The following is a 19,086-nucleotide window of genomic DNA, read 5'->3' on the forward strand; positions in this document are numbered from 1 at the left end:
AAGCAGCATCTCAGGAGCACAAAAGCTGACGTTTCGGGCGTAGACCCTTCATCAGAGAGGTTGATGGGTCTAGGCCCGAAACGTCAGCTTTTGTGCTCCTGAGATGCTGCTTGGCCTGCTGTGTTCATCCAGCTTCACACTATATTATCTTGAAGCTGATATTCTTATATTTTTCCTTGTTTTACCTAGCGATTTGCTTCTCCATCTCCTTCCTACTTTTTGGTAGACTGACATATACTCACAGTTTAATAGTTCTGTGATTCTTCCTTAATTCTGACCAGCTTATTGTCTCTTTCTTCCTTCATCTATCTCATCCATTCAACATTGTGAAAGATCTTTGATCAATACTGCAAGTATCCTTCACGTTTTCCTTCCAATCTTTCTGGAATGCTTCCTGTACCAGAATATTAACTAACTCTTCAATCCTTGTTTAAACTATGCCTTATTATTACCAGGGTATCAAAGTCTTCAATGCTCAATTGTGTCTGCAGCTCACCAACATCATTTACCACATTCTTTATGTTGATACACATTCACTGCAAACCCATCGGTGACCACGTCAGATGTGCTCCTTTCTCATGCTTTGTATTTCTGAATCATTTTCTATTCCAGTTAGTTTGATTCTTCCAGTCCTCCCCGTTCACCTTACTTTTCCTCTCAAAGGTTTCATCCTGGTGCTCAGCCATCTGACAAGTGAGTATAAAGCTAGTACCACACTGCTGGTTAACAATGTTTCTTCAATAAAATTGAAATTGAGAGACATAAGCAAGATTAATCTGTAAAAACCAAAAGAACTGTGGATGCTGTAAATCAGAAACAAAACCAGAAGTTGCTGGAAAAGCTCAGCAGGTCTGGCAGTATCTGTGAAGAGAAGTAGAGTTAACAGTTTGGATGCTGTGACTGTTGTCCGCGCAGTTCTGAAGAAGGGTCACTGGACTCAAAACGTTAACTCTGATTTCTCTTCACAGATGCCAGACCTGCTAAGCTTTGCCAAGATTAAACTGGTTTTTGAGTGCTTTGAACAGCGTCTTCTATCAAACTGAATATTGTAATAAATTATGTTATTCATCCATACAAAAATGCAAAAAAGAGTGCCCAATCCATTCACTGCGTGTACTTAGGTGTATTGTAACTAGTCAGTTTACTCTGTATCTACCTACAGGCAGCCCTACTCAATGTTGTCTCTCGAGATTCCTTTGCTGCTGCAGAGAAGGACATTTTTCTGGCTTTGGTGGACTGGTGCAAACTCAATCCAAACGAGAGACATGTGGAGATTATGAAGGCAGTCCGCCTACCCTTAATGAGTTTGACAGAATTATTGAATGTTGTAAGGCCGGCAGGTCTGCTCTCTGCAGACACCATTTTAGATGCCATCAAGATTCGATCAGAAAGTCGTGATATGGAGCTGAACTACAGGGGAATGCTCAGTGAGTACAAAAATTACAGAAATGGGGTTGGTGGGTAAAGAGGGAGGCAATGGCCTAGGGTTAATCCAGAGAACTGGATAACATTCTGGGGACCGGTTCAAATCCTGCCATCGCAGATGGTGGAATTTGGATTCAATTAAAGTGTCTGGAATTAAGAATCTAACGATGACCGTGAATCCACTGTCGATTTTCAATTGCTGGAAAAACCCATCTGGCTCACTAATGTCCTGTAGGGAAGGAAACTTCCATCCTTACGTGATCCGGACTACATGTGACTACAGACCTACTGCAATGTGCTTGACTCTGAACTGCCCTCTAGGCAATTAGGGATGGGCAATAAATGCTGCCGCGCCAGTGACGCCCACATCCCATTAACAAATAAAGGAGATACTGCACAGAAACATACCCTCAGTGAGTACAGACACGAGACAGACACATGCTTAGCGTGCGCGGACACTAGGCAGGCTGGGAAACGCGCGGCGAGCGCGGACGCTAGGTAGGCAGGGACACGCGTGGCGAGCGCGGACACTGGGCAGGCAGGGACATGCAGTGAGCACAGTCGCGAGGTAGGCAGGGACATGTGTGGCAAGCGCGGACACTAGGCAGGGACACGTGCGGCGAGCGCGGACACTAGATAGGTGCGGACACTAGGCAGGGACACGCGCGGCGAGCGCGGATGCTAGGCAGGCAGGGACACGCGTGGCGAGCGCTGACACTGGGCAGGCAGGGACACATGCGGCGAGCGCCGACACTAGGCAAGCAGGGACACGCGCGGCGAGTGCGGACACGAGGCAGGGACACGTGCGGCGAGCTCGGGCACGAGGCGGACAGGGACACGCGCGGCGAGTGCGGACACTAGGCAGGCAGGGACATGCGCGGCAAGTGCGGACACTAGGCAGGGACACACGTGGCGAGCACGGACACTAGGCAGGGACACACATGGTGAGGCGGACTCTAGACAGGGACACGTGGCGAGTGCGGACACTAGGCAGGCAGGGACACGCGCGGTGAGCGTGGACACTAGGCAGGCTGGGACACGCACGGCGATCGCGGACACTAGGCAGGCTGGGACACGCACGGCGATCGCGGACACTAGGCAGGGACGCGCGGCGAGCGCAGACACTCAGCAGGGACACACGCGGCGAGCGCGGACACTAGGCAGAGAAACCTTGAGTAAGTGCAGACAGTAGACATAGACATGCACAGTGAGTATGGAGACTTTTCCGAGATGCAGTCAGCAAGTATGAACACTGCAGCGAAGACTTTTTCTTTCAGTGAGTCCTGTTAATTCGTTTCAGTTGTACCTGGTCTGTATTTTGTGCATGATGAGCTCAGGATTCTTATTCAACTGCATCTTTCTGTTTACACAGTTCCTGAAGAGAACATTGCAGCAATGAAATATGGAGCGCAGGTTATTGGTGGAGAACTGAAAGCGGCTTTGCTTGATGGCGACACTCAAAATTACGATCTTGACCATGGCTTTTGCAGACACCCAATTGATGAGGATTGTAGGTCAGGCATTGAGGTGAAATTGGGCCAGGCATCAATCCTGAATCACATTCGCATGCTGCTGTGGGATAGGGACAGTCGGTGAGTTTGAGCTAATGTGTTTGGAAGTTACAGTTACGTGGTTTGTTGGACTAATCACGCAAGAAACATGTCCATGTCCTAACTGCAAAATTTGAACACTATTAAGAAATTTGTATGAAAAGGGCTGCAATCAATTAAAGCAATGTGATATGTAAATACCTGTCTAGTTCTTCCCTGGCCTAGCTCACCATGGTCTCCAGATTCATACCAAATGTTTGATGCATAACTGGTCTCTAAAATATCAAACATGTCACTCTTAATCAGTTTCTCAAGGATAATTAGGCATGACTATAAATATTAACCTTGCCATCTCTACGTCTCCCTTTACATTTTCCCTAGATCCTGACTTTAAGGACCTATGTTTGTGTTCAATAATGACTCCTCTTTATGTACCTATAAAAGCTTTTGCAGTCAATTCACATGTTCCATAGAAGCTTACCCGGTCTGGTCTACGTGTTACTCAAGACCCCTAGCGTTGTAGTTGACTCTTAACTTGTCTCTGAACTGACCTAGCAGGCCATTTACTTGGGTCACTAGACACGTTTCCAGGAAGTAGCCCAATGAAGTAAGATTGGGCAACAAGGGCCTGTATTTGATAAAGATGGTAAGAATTGCAGATGCTGGAGTCAGAGATAACACAGTGTAGAGCTGGAGGAAAACAGCAGGCCAAGCAGCCTCAGAGGAGCAGGAAAGTTGACGAAGAAGGTGCACAACCGGCAACATCAGCTTTCTATGCTTTTCCGATGCTGTCCGGCTGCTGTGTTCCTCCAGCTACAAACTGTGTTATATCTGTGTTCGATAGGGTTTTATTCAAGAGGTAATCTCATTCTTCAAAATTAGGCTTGACATGAGAAATGGTTCTCACTCAGTGTTGTGATCTTTGGGATTTCTCTACCACAGAGGGCTGTGGAGACTCAGGCTTTGAATATGTTTAAGGTCAAGATCGATAGATTTCTGATTATCAATTTATGTAGAGATATGGGGATGGGATTCATACAATTGGAATAGTATAGAACATAGAAGAGTACTGGCCCTTCAGCCCATGATACTGTGCCGACCTGTTATCCGAATGCTTCCCTGGTGCCAGGGACAGGAATGTCACTGAATGGCTGCAGGCATCCTGAAAGGGAAGGACAAACAAAGATTGTGGTACGTACTGGTACCAGTGACATTAGTAGAAAAGGGGATGAGGTCCTTCAAGTAGAATTTAGAGATCAGTACGTAGATTAAAAGGAACCAAAAGGTAAAAATTTCCAAATTACTACTATTGCCACATGCGAGTGAGTAGAAGAATGTGTAGTTAGTCTGATTGTGTGGCTGGAGAGGTGATGCAGGAGGGAGGGCTTAAGATTTCTGTAGCAGTAGGATTTGTACAAGGCAGATGGGTTGCACGTGAACTGGGATGAAACCAGCATCCATTCAGGGAGAATTCCTAGTGCTGTCAGGAGGCTTTACATTAAGTTTCTTCAGTAGATTTGTAGTTTGGGTTGTGAATGTTGTGTTTGGTTTGTTCACCAAGCTGGTTCGTTAGTTTGCAGTCATCGTCAGTGCAGCTTCCAATGAGGTGTTTGTTTTCCCACTTGTTACTATAAACTGTGGTGTCCATTGGAGTCGATTACCTCATTTCGGTTTTTAGTTTCGCAGTGGTGTGTATATAGGGTCGAATTCTACATGTTTATTGATGGCCTTCTTGGTGGAGAACCAGGCCTCTAGAAATTCCCATGCTTGTCTCTGTTTGGTTTGTTCGATGATCCTGACATTGTCCCAATCGAACTGGTGGTTCTCTTTATCTTTGTGCATGGAGATGAGTATTGGGTGTGTCATTTTGTTATTGGCTGGTGTTCATGCATTCTCGCAGCCAGTTTCCTTCCTGTCTGTCCAACGTAAAGTTTGTCGCAGCCCTTACATGGAACCTTGTATATTACATTGGTTCAGTCCATGGTGGGCAAAGGGTCTTTGGTTCTTGTTAGCAGTTGGTATTGGGTTGATTGTAAGTTTGTGTGCGAGTCTGATGCCCAGTGGCTGTAGGAGTCTTGTAGTCAGTTCAGATACATTCTTGATGTACGGTAACATGACAAGTATGTCGGGGCCTACTGTATCTTCCTGTTGTTTGTGTGAACAGGCATTGTCGGACCCAGCTGTTCAGATATCATTGTCTCTAAATACTTGGTGGTGCTCTTCATTTTGGCGAGGTTCTGGGTTACTACAGTGTGTCCTGGCTTGTTTAAACAGTGTTTTTACGCAACTCCGTTTGTGGGGGTTGGGGCGGTTACTGTTGAAATTTAGGACTTGATCAGTCGGTGTGACCTTTCTGTGTACTTTGGTCAGAAATTCCCCACTGGCCCTGTGTTCTACCATAATATCCAGGAATGGGAACTGTTTGTTCTTTACTTCTCTGAATTTAATGCCAGTGAAAATGTGGCTCATAAGTTGGTGTGTTTCTTCTAGTTTACTCCATTTGATGATGACAAAAGCATTGTCCACGTATCAAATCCATAGTTTAGATTGGATCTGTGGAAGGGCTGTGCTTTGAAGTCTGCATCACCACTTCTGCTATTAGTACAGAGATGGGTGACCCTATAGGCTTCCCATTGAGTTGATCGTAGATCTGGCCATTAAAGGTAAAGGGGGTCATCAGGTATAGGCCCAGTAATTTGAGCACGTTGTCTTTGGCAATGGTGTCACTTGGGTCTTGTTCTTTTGTGTGGCCAGTGTTTCTCTTGTCATGGTACGTTGATCGATGTGAATATGGCGGTGACGTCAAAGGACACCATGGTCTTGTCCTCATCTATTCTTATGTCTTTCAGGTCTTTAAGGAACTCCTGAGCTGAGTGGATTGTGTGCATTGAGTTGTTGACGTGGTAATTTAATCTCCATTGTAATTCCTTGGCTAAACTGTGTATTGGTGTGCCTGGGAGACAGTCTGAGAGGTGGAACATCGGGGTGGAACATAGAACAGTGGTAGTTACATGGTCAAAATTAGAAGAGACAATAGGTGAGTCAGGAATGCACAGAAATTATAGGCCATTTAAGGCGCAAGGGAGTGTGACAAGGTTGAATGATGTTTATTTTAATGCATGGAGTCTGGTGGGCCAGGCAGATGAGTTGAGGGCATTGCTGTAACTGAGACATAATTGAGAGGGGCAGGATTGGCAGTTCAACATTCCAGGGTATAGGGTCTTCAGGTGAGACTGGTGAGGAGGTAGAAGAGGAGGGCATGTCACAGTTTTGATCAGGGAATCCAAAGTGGAGGTATCACATTTCTGTATTGTAGGCCCCTTAACAGTCCAAAAGAACTGGAAAAAGATATGTAGGCAAATTTCAGAGAAGTGTATAAGTAATAGAGCAGTGATTGAGGGGTTCCAACTTCCCCAGCATTAAATGGGCAATCATCATGTGAAATATTTAGAGAGCACAGTATCTTAAATGCATCAAGGAGACCTCTTTAAACTGGATCATAACAGCAGGCGGACTGCAGTGGTTCATGATGGCAGCCTTCTCAAGGCCATCGAGGGACAGGCAACAAATGCTGGCCTTCCAGCAACACCGACATCCCACAAATGAATTTTAAAAATCCATTAGATTCAAGATTCTTATGATAAAAGACAATAATAGGCCCCAAATCGTAGCTCTTATCTGAGGAAAGGTGGGTTTTGATTGCATCAGATTGTAATTTGGCCATTGTAGATTGGGAGCAGATGTGTTTAGGTAAATGTGTGTCAGGAAAGAAAGAGAAAGGGTCAACATGTTTCAAAAAAAGTTAAACGGGTGGGACCACCAAATCATGTAAACTGTGAATATCGAAGAATTTACAGAATTGAAAAAAAGAGAAAAATGGAGGCTTGCGGCAGAAAGCAAGTACTCAAAACAGTACAAGCCCTGAAGGAATATAGAATGTGCAAGGGAGGGCTTAAAAAGGATATTAAGAAAAGCAAAAAGTGAATATGAAAGAATGATGACAGGTAAAATAAAGGAAAACCCAAGTTATTTCCGAAGTACATTGGAGGTAAAAGGATAACTAGGGAAGCAGTAAGGCTCATTAAGGACCACAGTGGTAGTATGTGTGTGGAGTCAGTGGATGTAGGTAGGGCTCTGAATGATAACTTTGCTGTGGTGTGATGGTAAGTAGTGAAGAGGGTGATGTTAGATTATAAGAGGAATTAGATGGGCTGGTCAGATGGACTAATCATCAGTGGGAAGGACAGTGCCGGTGATGGACCAGGTGAAGGTGAGGGCAGGGTGGAAATTGGAAATGGACAGAGCTACCAAGCAGTCCCTGATGTGCAGTAACCTGCTCAGTAACGCCCAGTGTGTTATTCTCCAAGACCACTTAGCTCCTAACCTCATTACAGCCTGGGAAACAACATGGAAAAAGAACAGAATTCCAGAGATGAGGTGAGAGTGACTGCCCTATACACTAAGCCCAGGGTGGTATTAAGGAACCCTGGCAATGAAAATCAGGAGAAAACTCTCCAATGCTTGCCTTTTGAACCACTTTATCTGCCTGTCCTTCTATCTAAGGGACTTGTGGGCATACACACCAAGATCCCTCTGATCTTTGGTCTTTCCCAGGGTCCTACCATTCATCATGTATTTCCCTACCTTGTTTGTCCTGCCTAAGTACATCATCTCTCACTTATTCGAATCAACGTCTCTGTTTCCATTTCTGGGGATAGACTTGCCACCGACATTCACTGCAAGCCTACTGACTCCTACAGTTACCTGGACTATACATCCTTACATCAGATCTTGTTATCGCATTGCCTGCCATTACACACCCCCTGTTGTTAGTCACTAACAGCCCCCATTAACAAGAATTCACCCTCCCAGCCAGATCGTTATCAACTCCTTTGTCTGTCCAACTGCTCTCCTCTCTGTTTGGACTCTATCCCCTCCCATTGTCTGACTCCCTACCCCACTCCTCTCTATCTTCTGCATCTCAACCAACCTTTTCCCAGCCACCACCAGTTCTGAGGAAGATTCACTGGACCCAAAACGTTAACTCTAATTTTTTTTTCCACAGATGCTGCCAGACCTGTTTTCAGCAATTTCTGTTTTTGTTACTGATTTACAGCATCTGTAGTTCTTTTAGGTTTTATTGGGCAGCCTTCAGCACAACCAGCCCATTTTCACTTACTGAACCTGTTATCAGCAAACCATTATCCATCACTCATTAGTTCTGAGGAAGGGTCACCGGACCCGAAACGTTAACTCCGTTTTCTCTTTCACAGATGCTGCCTGACCAGCTGAGCTTTTCTAGCAATTTTTGTTTTTGTTCCTGATTTACAGCATCCGCAGTTCTTTTGGTTTTTATTTACCATTATTTGTCCCTGTTTGCCTGTTTTTTATCGCTCTGCTTCCGATTACCTTCTCACTTCTTTAACAGCTCTCCACCCTCTGTCTTCAGCATGTATACCATCTAGTTCTGATGAGGGGTTACTGGACCTGAAACAGTGTCTAATCTTTCTCTCCACAGATGCAGCCAGGCCTGCTGAGTTTCTCCAGCAATTCCTGTTTGCATTTCAGATTTCCAGCATCTACTCTCTTTTTTTGGCTTAATTGTAGTGGATTATCAGCTCCTAGGATTTATTAGCCTTCAATCCCATCAATTTCTCCAGCACCATTTCTTTTCCTGTAACCCTTGATTTTCCCTATGGATCAAGAATCGGTCTATCTATCTGTCTGCCAGACTTAAATATACACAAGGCTCAGCTCTCTGTGGCAAGGAGTTCCAAAGACACTCAAACCACTGAGAGAGAAGAAATTCCTCCTCATCTGAAATTAGTGCTCCTTTATTCTGAGTCTGTGCTGTTGGGTCCTAGACTCTCACATCAGGAGAAACATCTTCACAGTATTTGCATCGTCAAACCTCCTAAGAATCCAGTATGTTTCACTGAGATCACCCTTCATTCTTCTAAACTCCAGTGAGTAGACTCCCAGCCTGGTTAAGCTTTTCTTGTAAAATAATCCCTTCATACCAGGGATCGACCTGAGGAGCCTTCTCTGAACTGAATCCAATTAAACAATATCTTCCCTTCAATAAGGTGGACCAAAACTACTCTTAGTCCTCCAGATCTGGTCTCACCCGTACCTTGAGAGCCATCCTCTTCTGCGAGGGACCGCTAATAATGATAACAGTAGTTTCAGTAAAACTTCCCTACTCTTATACTCCAACCCCCTTGAAATAAGGGCCAACATTCCATTAGCCTTCCTGATTACCTGTGTGCTAGCTTTCTGTGTTCCGTTCTCAAACGTCAGTTTTTGTGCTCCTGAGATGCTGCTTGGCCTGCTCTGTTCATCCAGCTTCACACTTTGTTACCTCCAGTTGCAGCCTTCTGCAAGTTTTCTTTATTTAAACAATGCTCTGTTCTTTGGTTCTCCTTTCCAAAGTGAGCAACTTCATTTTTTCCCATATGATCCTCCATTTGCTAACTTTTTGCCCACTTACTAAACCTAGCAATGTCTCTTAATAAACTGTTTGTATCTCTCTTGGAATCTGCCTTGCCACTTGTCATCTGCAAATTTGACTACTGTACATTCACTTACTTCCTGGTATTCATTAACATGGATTGTAAGCAATTGCAGTCCCAGCACTGATTCCTTTGAGACCCTACTAGCAACATAGAACATAGAACAATACAGTGCCCTTCGGCCCTTGATGTTGCACCAACCTGTGAACTAATCTAAGCCCCTCCCCCTACACTATCCCATCGTTATCCATATGCTTATCCAAGGACTGTTCAAATGCCCCTAATGTGGCTGAGTTAACTACATTGGCAGGCAGGGCATTCCACGCCCTTACCACTCTCTGAGGAAAGAACCTGCATCTGACATCTGCCTGAAATCTATCACCCCTCAATTTGTAGCTATGCCCCCTTGTACGAGCTGAAGTCATCATCCTCGGAAAAAGACTCTCACTGCCCACCCTGTCTAATCCTCTGATTATCTTGTATGTTTCTATTAAATCCCCTCTTAGCCTCCATCTCTCCAATGAGAACAGACCCGAGTTCCTCAGCCTTTCTTCATAGAACCTGCGCTCCAGACCAGGCAACATCCTGGTAAATCTCCTGTGCACCTTTTCCAATGCTTCCACATCCTTCCTTTGGAAGCAGAGTCATTAGTGATATTTAAGTGACTGCTGGACATGCACATGGACAGCAATGAATTGAGGGGAATGTAGGTTAGGCTATTTTATTTTTGGATTATCATTATTCCACGGCACAACATTGTGGGCCGAAGGGCCTGTACTGTGCTGTACTTTTCTATGTTCTATGTTCCTGTAATGGGGCGACCAGAACTGCAAGCAATATTCCATATGAGGCCGCACTAGCGTTTCATACAGTTGCAGCATGACGTCACCGCTCCAGAACTCAATCCCTCTACCAATAAAACCTAACATACCGTAAGCCTTCTTAACAGCACTATCAACCTGGGTGGCATCTTTCAGGGATCTATGTACATGGACACCAAGATCCCTCTGCACATCCACACTACCAAGAATCTTTCCATTGACCTGGTATTCTGCCTTCCTATTATTCCTCCCAATGTGAATCAGCTCACATTTATCCGTATTAAACTCCATTTGCCATTTTTCAGCCCAATTCTGCAGTTTATCCAAGTCTCCCTGAAACCTGCAACATTCTTCAACACTGTCCGCCACTCCACTGACTTTAGTGTCATCTGCAAATTTACTAACCCATCCACCGATGCCTGCGTCTAAGTCATTTATAAAAATGACAAACAGCAGTGGTCCCAAAACAGATCCTTGAGGCACACCACTAGTGACCTGACTCCAGGCTGAATATTTTCCATCAACGACCACTTGTTGCCTTCTTACAGAAAGCCAGTTTCTAATCCAAACTGCTAAATCTCCCTCAATCCCATGCCTCTGTATTTTCTCCAATAGCCTACCATGTGGAACCTTATCAAAGTGTTTACTGAAGTCCATGTACACCACGTCAACTGCCCTTCCCTCATCCACATGCTTGGCCACCTTCTCAAAAAACTCTGAGGTTTGTGAGACACGACCTACCCATGACGAATCCATGCTGACTACTTCCAATTAAATTGTTGCTTGCGAGATGATTATAAATCCTATCTCTTATAATCCTTTCCAAAACTTTTCCTACAATAGACGTAATGCTCACAGGTCTATAATTACCTGGGTCATCTCTACTGCCCGGAATGGGAGGGGGAGTTAAGATGGTTCGTGACTGGGAGGTGCAGTTGTTTATTGCAAACTGAGCGTCGGTATTCTACAAAGCATCCACAAGCCTCCGCTTGGTTTCCCCAATGTAGAGGAAGCCGCAGCGGGTACAGTGAAAGCAGTATACCACATTCCTTGGACAACATATTCATCCTGGGCCCCCTGCAGTGCCATAATGCGGGAACAGCAACTCATATTCCGCTTGGGAACTCTGCAGCCCAATGGTATCAATGTGGATTTCATCAGCTTCAAAATCTCCCCTCCCCCCACTGCATCCCAAAACCAGCCCAGCTCATCCCCACCTGCCTAACCTGTTCTTCCTCTCACCTATCCCCTCCTCCCACCTCAAACCGCACCTCCATTTCCTACCTACTAACCTCGTCCCGCCCCCCCCCTTGACCTGTCCGTCCTCCCCGGACTGACCTATCCCCTCCCTACCTCCCCACCCATACTCTCCTCTGCACCTATCTTCTCCTCTATCCATCTTCAGTCCGCCTCCCCCTCTCTCCCTATTTATTTCAGAACCCTCTCCCCCTCCCCCTTTTTCTGATGAAGGGTCTAGGCCCGAAATGTCAGCTTTTGTGCTCCTAAGATGCTGCTTGGCCTGCTGTGTTCATCCAGCTTCACACTTCTCCTCTACAATATTCTCCTTTCCCTGAGTGAAAACAGATGAGAAATATTCGTTTAGCACCTCTCCGATCTCCACAGGGTCCACACATGACTTCCCACTTCTGTCTTTGACTGGCACTTTTCCTACCCTAGTCATCCTTTTATTCCTCACATACCTATATTACCCTCTTCTTGCCTCCCTCTCTTTTTAAATGGCAGTTTTGCAGTCCTCTGGTATTTCTCCAGAATCCAAGGATTTTTAGAAAATTACAACCAATTCATCCACTATCTCAGTAGCTACCTCTTTTCCGATCCTAGGATGCAGGCCATTAGGACCAGGGGACTTATCTGCCTTTAGTCCTGGTTAGTATTTTTGATACTACTTCTCCAGTGATGGTGATGGTACTTAATTCCTGCCCCGTAGTCTTTGGGCTTTGGGATAAATCACTGACTTTTACCTCCATATTATTTTTCTTTCAACTTAATAATCTCCTCAACTACCCTATGGTAACCATTGTTGGTTTATCCCTCTCTGAGAATCTTCCCTCCTTACAAGTAACAAGTATGTCAGACCAGGGAAACCCAGCAGATGTTATCTATCTAGACTTCCAAAAGGCCTTTGATACAGTGCCTCACGGGAGGCTGCTGAGCAAGGTGAGGGCCCATGGTGTTCGAGGTAAGCTACTGGCTTGGATTTAGGATTGGCTGTCTGACGGAAGGCAGAGAGTTGGGATAAAAGGCTGTTTTTCGGAATGGCAACCGGTGACGAGTGGTGTCCCGCAGGGTTCAGTGTTAGGGCCACAGCTGTTCACTTTATATATTAATGATCTGGATGAAGGGACTGGGGGCATTCTGGCGAAGTTTGCCGATGATACGAAGATGGGCGGACAGGCAGGTAGTACTGAGGAGGTGGGGAAGCTGCAGAAAGATTTAGACAGTGTAGGAGAGTGGTCCAGGAAATGGCTGATGAAATTCAATGTGAGTAAATGTGAGGTTTTGCACTTTGGAAAAAAGAATACAGGCATGGACTATTTTCTAAATGGTGAGAAAATTCGCAAATCAGAAGTGCAAAGGGATCTGAGAGTGTTGGTCCAGGATTCTCTAAAGGTTAACTTGCAGGTAGAGTCCGTAATTAAGAAAGCGAATGTAATGTTGTCGTTTATCTCAAGAGGGTTGGAATATAAAAGCAGCGATGTGGTTCTGAGGCTTTATAATGCTCTAGTTAGGCCCCATTTTGAATACTGTGTCCAATTTTGGGCCCCACACCTCAGGAAGGACATACTAGCCCTGGACCGTGTCCAGCGGAGATTCACACGGATGATCCCTGGAATGGTAGGTTTAACGTATGATGAACGGCTAAGGATCCTTGGATTGTACTCATTAGAGTTTAGAAGGTTGAGGGGAGATCTAATAGAAACTTAGAAGATAATGTATGGTTTAGAAGGGGTGGACACTGGGAAGTTGTTTCCGTTAGGTGGGGAGACTTGGACCCGTGGGCACAGCCTTAAAATTAGAGGGGGTCAATTTAAAACTGAAATGAGACGACATTTCTTCAGCCAGAGAGTGGTGGGCTTGTGGAATTCATTGCCGCAGAGTGCAGTGGAGGCTGGGATATTGGATGCCTTCAAGGCAGAGATCGACAAATTCTTGATCTCAGAAGGAATCAAGGGCTACGGGGAGAGTGCAGGGAAGTGGTATGCCCATCAGCCATGATTTAAATGGCGGAGTGGACTTGATGGGCCAAATGGCCTTACTTCCACTCCTATGTCTTATGGTCTTACTGGAATGTACTTTTGCTGAGAGAAATGGATTATCTCCTTAAATGTCTGCCTCTGTTAACTCACTGTCTTTTCTGCTAATTTATCTGCCCAGTTCACTTTCGCCAATCCTACCCTCATGTAATTGCAGTTCCTTTTATTTAACTTCAATAGAGTTGTTTCTAACCTTTTCCCAAACTGAGTATTCAATTCCATCACATTCTGATCACTGCTTCCACAGGGATCTTTTACTCTGAGATCATTTATTAAGTTTGCCTCATTATCTGTTACCAGATCATAGCCTGCTCTCTGATCAGCTTCATGACACATTGCTCTAGGCAACAATCGCTCATGCACTCCATAAGTTCACTGTCATTACTCCCCGTTCCAATTTGATTGACCCAAAATCACCTGTAATTATTGCTCTGTTGCTTTTACACTACCTATTATTGGTTGACTTGTAGCCTTTCCTGCAGAGTGACTACAGTTTTGGCGTCGGAACACTACTCCAAACAATTTGTATCAGAGATAATAGGAACTGCAGATGCTGGAGAATCTGAGATAACAAGGTGTAGAGTTGGATGAAAACAGCAGGCCAAGCAGCATCTTAGGAGCAGGAAAGCTGACGTTTCGGGCCTAGATCCTTCATCAGAAAATGCTGAAAATGCTTTTCTCATGAAGGTTCGAGGCTCGAAACGTCAGCTTTCCTGCTCCTAAGATGCTGCTTGGCCTGCTGTGTTCATCCAGCTCCGCATCTTGTTATCTCCACTACTCCAAATAATGTCTTCTCTCCCTTGCTACTTTTTGCCTGTGACTAAATGGAGTCTACCTGATCCCAGCCTTGATAATCTCTCTCTGAACTGTCTTTATTTCATCTCTTATTAGTGCTATCCCACCACCATGTCCTTCCCTCCTGTCTTTCTACAAGGTGAAATATCCCTGAATGATGGTGGTGATGGGCCACTCTCTGTAAGATATGATTCCTTGAGTATGACTGTGTCGGACTGTTGGTGATCAGGCTGATCAGTGTATGAGACAGCTGTAAGGTTCTTTACTCGGAGAGTGGTTGGGGCGTGGAATGCATTGTCGGAGAGGGTAGTGGAGTCGGCCTCATTAGGAGCATTTAAGCAGCTATTAGGTAGGGTTATGGATGATAGTATAAGGTAGGGGTGGAGGTTAGATAGACCTTAGGTTTAGGTAAACGTGTGGCACAACATCATGGGGCAAAGGGCCTGTATGGTTCTGTACAGTTCCATGTTCCATCCTAATTATGGCTCTAGACCCAGATGTTAATAAATAGAACTTTGTTGTGTCAATGGGGCTAAGTTTCCCACTGTCTTTTTCAGTGCTTAGCTTGTTGCTGGATAGGTGTAAGTGTCACTTTATTTGTAACTTAGTGATTTTCTACAACTGAGTTGGTGGCTAGTCCATATCAATGAGCAGTTGAGAGTCAACTTCATTGAATCGTCACAGATCAGCCGGATCTCGTTGAGTGAGGGAATGCCCTCAATGGCTTCCTATCATTAGAATGTAATTTACACTTTGTAGAGAAGCTCAATCTGCTCTTCCTTCACTAGGTCGTATTCATATTACATCGAAGTGTCCATGGATGAACTAGATTGGATTCGGATCGTTGATCATTCCAACTACCTGTGTCGCTCCTGGCAGAACTTATTCTTCACTCCTCGTGTCTGCAGGTGAGTCCAGCTAAAAATGCTTTTATAGTTCAATCTTCCCTACCCTGTCTCCAAATTGATCTGATTCAATGAAGAAGGAATTCTCCTCAGCTTTGTGTTTGTTTATAGGATATTTCCTCTTGTTGGACAATCTAGAACTGAGCGTCATGGTTTAAAAATAAGGGGGCACCCATTTAAAACCATAAGGGAACATTTTTTCTCTCTGAACTGTGAGAATCTTTGGGATTCCCTTCCTCAAAGGACGGTGGATGCAGAATCTTTAAATAATTTTAAGCTAGAGGTAGATAGATTCTTGATTACTAAGGAAATGAAAGATAATTGGGAATGTGCTGGAATGTAGAGAAGAGATTGAAATCAGATCATCCATGACCTTATCGAATGGTCGGCTAGAGTCGAAGACAAGTAATCTGCTCTTGTTCCTTGCTTGAATGATTTTTCTTTGTTCTTTCGTGGGAGGGAGAACAGGAAGAAGCTGTTTCCACTCATAAAAGTATTAAGAATGTGAAGGTATAGAGTCCGAGATGTAACAACATGGAAAGGACCCTTTGGGCCAACTTGTCCACGCTGACCAGATATCCTAAATTAATCTAGCCCCATTTGGCTTGTATCCCTCTAAATCTTTCCTATTCATGTACTCAGCTCATTCCATTCACTCACCATCCTCTGTGAAAAAGTTGCCCTTATGTCCCTTTTAAATCTTTTCCCCTCCCACCTTAAACCTGTGTCCTCTAGTTTTGGACTTCCAAAAGAAGGAAGAGACTGGGAAAAGACTGTGGCTATTCACCCTATCCATGACCCTCTTAATGTTATAAACCTTTATAAGGATGCCCCTTATAGAAGCCTCTTGACACTCCATAAAAAATACCCCAAGCATATTCAACCTCTCTCTATAGCTCAAGCCCTCCAACCTTGGCAACATTCTTGTAATTCAGGGTTTCCGTGAAGATTTGTAGCTCAGGTGCTGGTTGTAGATGTTGGTGTGTTGCCAAGCTGAGAGGTTTGATAGCAGATGTTTTGTCCCCTTACTAGGTGACATCCTCAGTGCTGTGGAGCCTCCTGTGAAGCACTGCTGTCCTGTGTCGGTTTGAATTTATATGGCCTGGTGTTTTGCTGGTTCCGGCTGTGCATTGTAACGGTCGGTATGTTAGGTCTAATTCAATGTGTTTGTTGACGGAGTCCGCGGGTGAATGCCAAGCTTTCAAGAATTCCTTGGCTGCCCTCTGTTTGGCTTGTCCTACAATAGTAGTGTTGTCCCAGTTGAAAGTGTGTTTATTCTTGTCTGTGTGTATTGAAACCAGGGTCACCTGGTCGTGTAGCTTAGTTGCTGGCTGTTTGTCCTATGTAATGTTTTGTGCAGTCGCCGCATGGTATCACGTAGACCACATTCATCCTGTCCATGGTATCTATTAGGTCTTTAACCCTGGTCAGTTGCTGTCTGAGTGTAGCTGCAGGTTTGTGTGCTGTCCTGATTCCTAGCGGTCTGAGTAGACTGGCTGTCAGTTCTGAGGTGTTTTTTATATGTGGTATGGAGGCTATTGTTTTGGATTTTGGCATGTCTTGGTTGCATTGTCTGCTGGCAAGATAACTGTGGACAACACAATCAGGACACATCAAAACAATAGCCGCCATACCACATATTAAAAAAAACACCCAGACTGCAACTGACCAGGGTTAAAGACCCAATAGATGCCACGGACAGGATGAGTGGGGTCCACATGATACAATGTAGGCCAGATAGCCAGCAACTAAAGTACAGGATGACCCTGGTTTCAATACACAGACAAGAAAAAACACACTTTCAACTGAGACAACACTACTATTGTAGGACAAGCCAAACAGAGGACAGCCAGGGAATTCTTGAAGGCTTGGAATTAATCTGCGGAATCCATCAATAAACACATTGAATTAGACCCAACATACCGACCATTACAATGCACTGCCGGAACCAGCACCTACCGGAAGTGGCAAAATACCAGATCATATAAATTCAATCCAACACAGGACAGCAGCGCTTCACAGGAGTCTCCACAGCGCTGAGGATGTCACCTAGTACAGAGTTGAAACATCTGTCAAATGTCCCAGTTCAGCAAGCGCACCAACATCTACATGGGCGGCATGGTGGCTCAGTGGTTAGCACTGCAGCCTCACAGTACCAGGGACCCGGGTTCGATTCCAGCTTCGGGTGACTGTCTGTGTGGAGTTTGCTCATTCTCTCCGTGTCTGCATGGGTTTCCTCCGGGTGCTCCGGTTTCCTCCCACAGTCCAAAGATGTGCAGGCTAGGTGATCGGACATGCTAAATTGCCCGTATTGTTCAGGGATGCGTGGCTTATTGGGGGATGGATCTGGGCCGGATGCTTCACGAGGCGGTGTGGACTTGTTGGGCCGAAGGGCCTGTTTCCACACTGTAGGGAATCTAGTCTAATCTACATTCTTGTAAATCTTATCTGAACCCTTTCAAGTTTCGCAGCATCTTTCCCGTTGGAGGGAGACCAGAACTGAATGCAGTATTCTAAAAGTGGCCTAACTAATGTCCTATAAAGCTGCAGCATGACATCCTAACTCCAATACTCAATGCACTATCCAATAAAAGCAAGCATACCAAACGCCACCTTCAAGATAACTGAAGCTTATCTACCTGCAACTCCACTTTCGAGGAACTATGAACTTGCACCCCAACGTCTCTTTGTTGGGCAGCAGTACCTAGGGCCATATCATTAATGTCTTAGGTCCTGCCCTCATTCACCCTACCAAAATGCCACACCTCATATTTATCTAAATTAAACTCCATCTGCCTCTCGTCAGCCCATTTGTTCATCTGATCAGAGTTCCACTGTACTCTGAGATAGCTTTCGCTGTCCGCTACAATACCAATTTTGGAGTCATCTACCGACTTACTATCCAAACCTTCTATATTCACATCCAAATCATTTATATAAATGACAAAAAGCAGGGGACCCAGCACCGATCCTTGTGGCGTACCACGGGTCACAGGCCTCCAGTCTGAAAAGCAGCCTGCCACCACTGCCCTCTGTCTTTTCCCTTTGAGCCAGTTCTGTATCCAAACGGCTAACTGTCCCTGTATTCCGTCTGATCCAACCTCATTAACCAGTCTACCATGCAGAACCTTTTTGAATGCCTTACTAAAGCCTGTCTGGACAATGCCCACATCTCTGCCTTCATCAAATTTCTATGTCAGTTCTTCAAAAAAACTCAGTCAAGTTGGTGAGACATGATTTCTCATGTACAAAACCATGTTGACTATCCCTAATCAGTCCTTGTCTTTCCAAATACATGTAAATCCTGCCCCTCAGAATCTCTCCAACAACTTGCCTACCATTGACGCTAGGTTCACCGGTCTATAGTTCCCTGGCTTTCCCTTACCATCTTTATTAAACCGTGGCACTAAGTTAGCCAATCTCCACACTTCCGGCTCCTCCCCCGTGGCTATCAATGATCCAAATACCTCAGTAAGATGGATTGAAGTACACAAAGCAGTGTGATGTTTTCACATAGCACGTAGTTAGGTATGGAATGCACTGCCTGGAAAAGCAGCGGAGGTGGTTCAGTCAAAACATTTAAGACAGCACTGGATGATTATTCAGATATAAATTGTGTGCAGGGATATGTGGAAAATGTAGGTAATTGGCCTTAGGGAACTGAACTGACACGGGGATGACAGACTGATTCAGTGATTCTGGGATCTGGTGATCACAGGCAGGGCTGGCACTATTTGCCCATTTCTAATTGACCATCCATAATCCTTATCTAAAGAATTATTGTTAGCACCATAAATTTGACA

General features: G+C 44.9%; 1 protein-coding gene across 4 annotated transcripts in view; it reads left to right on the top strand.

Annotated features, from left to right (window-relative positions):
* The window catches only part of btbd9 (BTB (POZ) domain containing 9), a 153,770-nt gene that overhangs the window by 26,391 nt on the left and 108,293 nt on the right, over positions 1 to 19,086 (top strand). For all 4 annotated transcript variants that reach the window (XM_059645062.1, XM_059645061.1, XM_059645063.1 and 1 more), the window contains 3 exons: positions 1,163 to 1,427; positions 2,798 to 3,017; positions 15,167 to 15,286. In XM_059645062.1, the coding sequence (XP_059501045.1) occupies positions 1,163 to 1,427; positions 2,798 to 3,017; positions 15,167 to 15,286 (605 nt within the window). The remainder of the gene's footprint in view (positions 1 to 1,162; positions 1,428 to 2,797; positions 3,018 to 15,166; positions 15,287 to 19,086) is intronic.

Source organism: Stegostoma tigrinum, chromosome 4, assembly GCF_030684315.1.
Source record: "Stegostoma tigrinum isolate sSteTig4 chromosome 4, sSteTig4.hap1, whole genome shotgun sequence".
Classification (NCBI taxonomy): Eukaryota; Metazoa; Chordata; class Chondrichthyes; order Orectolobiformes; family Stegostomatidae; genus Stegostoma; species Stegostoma tigrinum.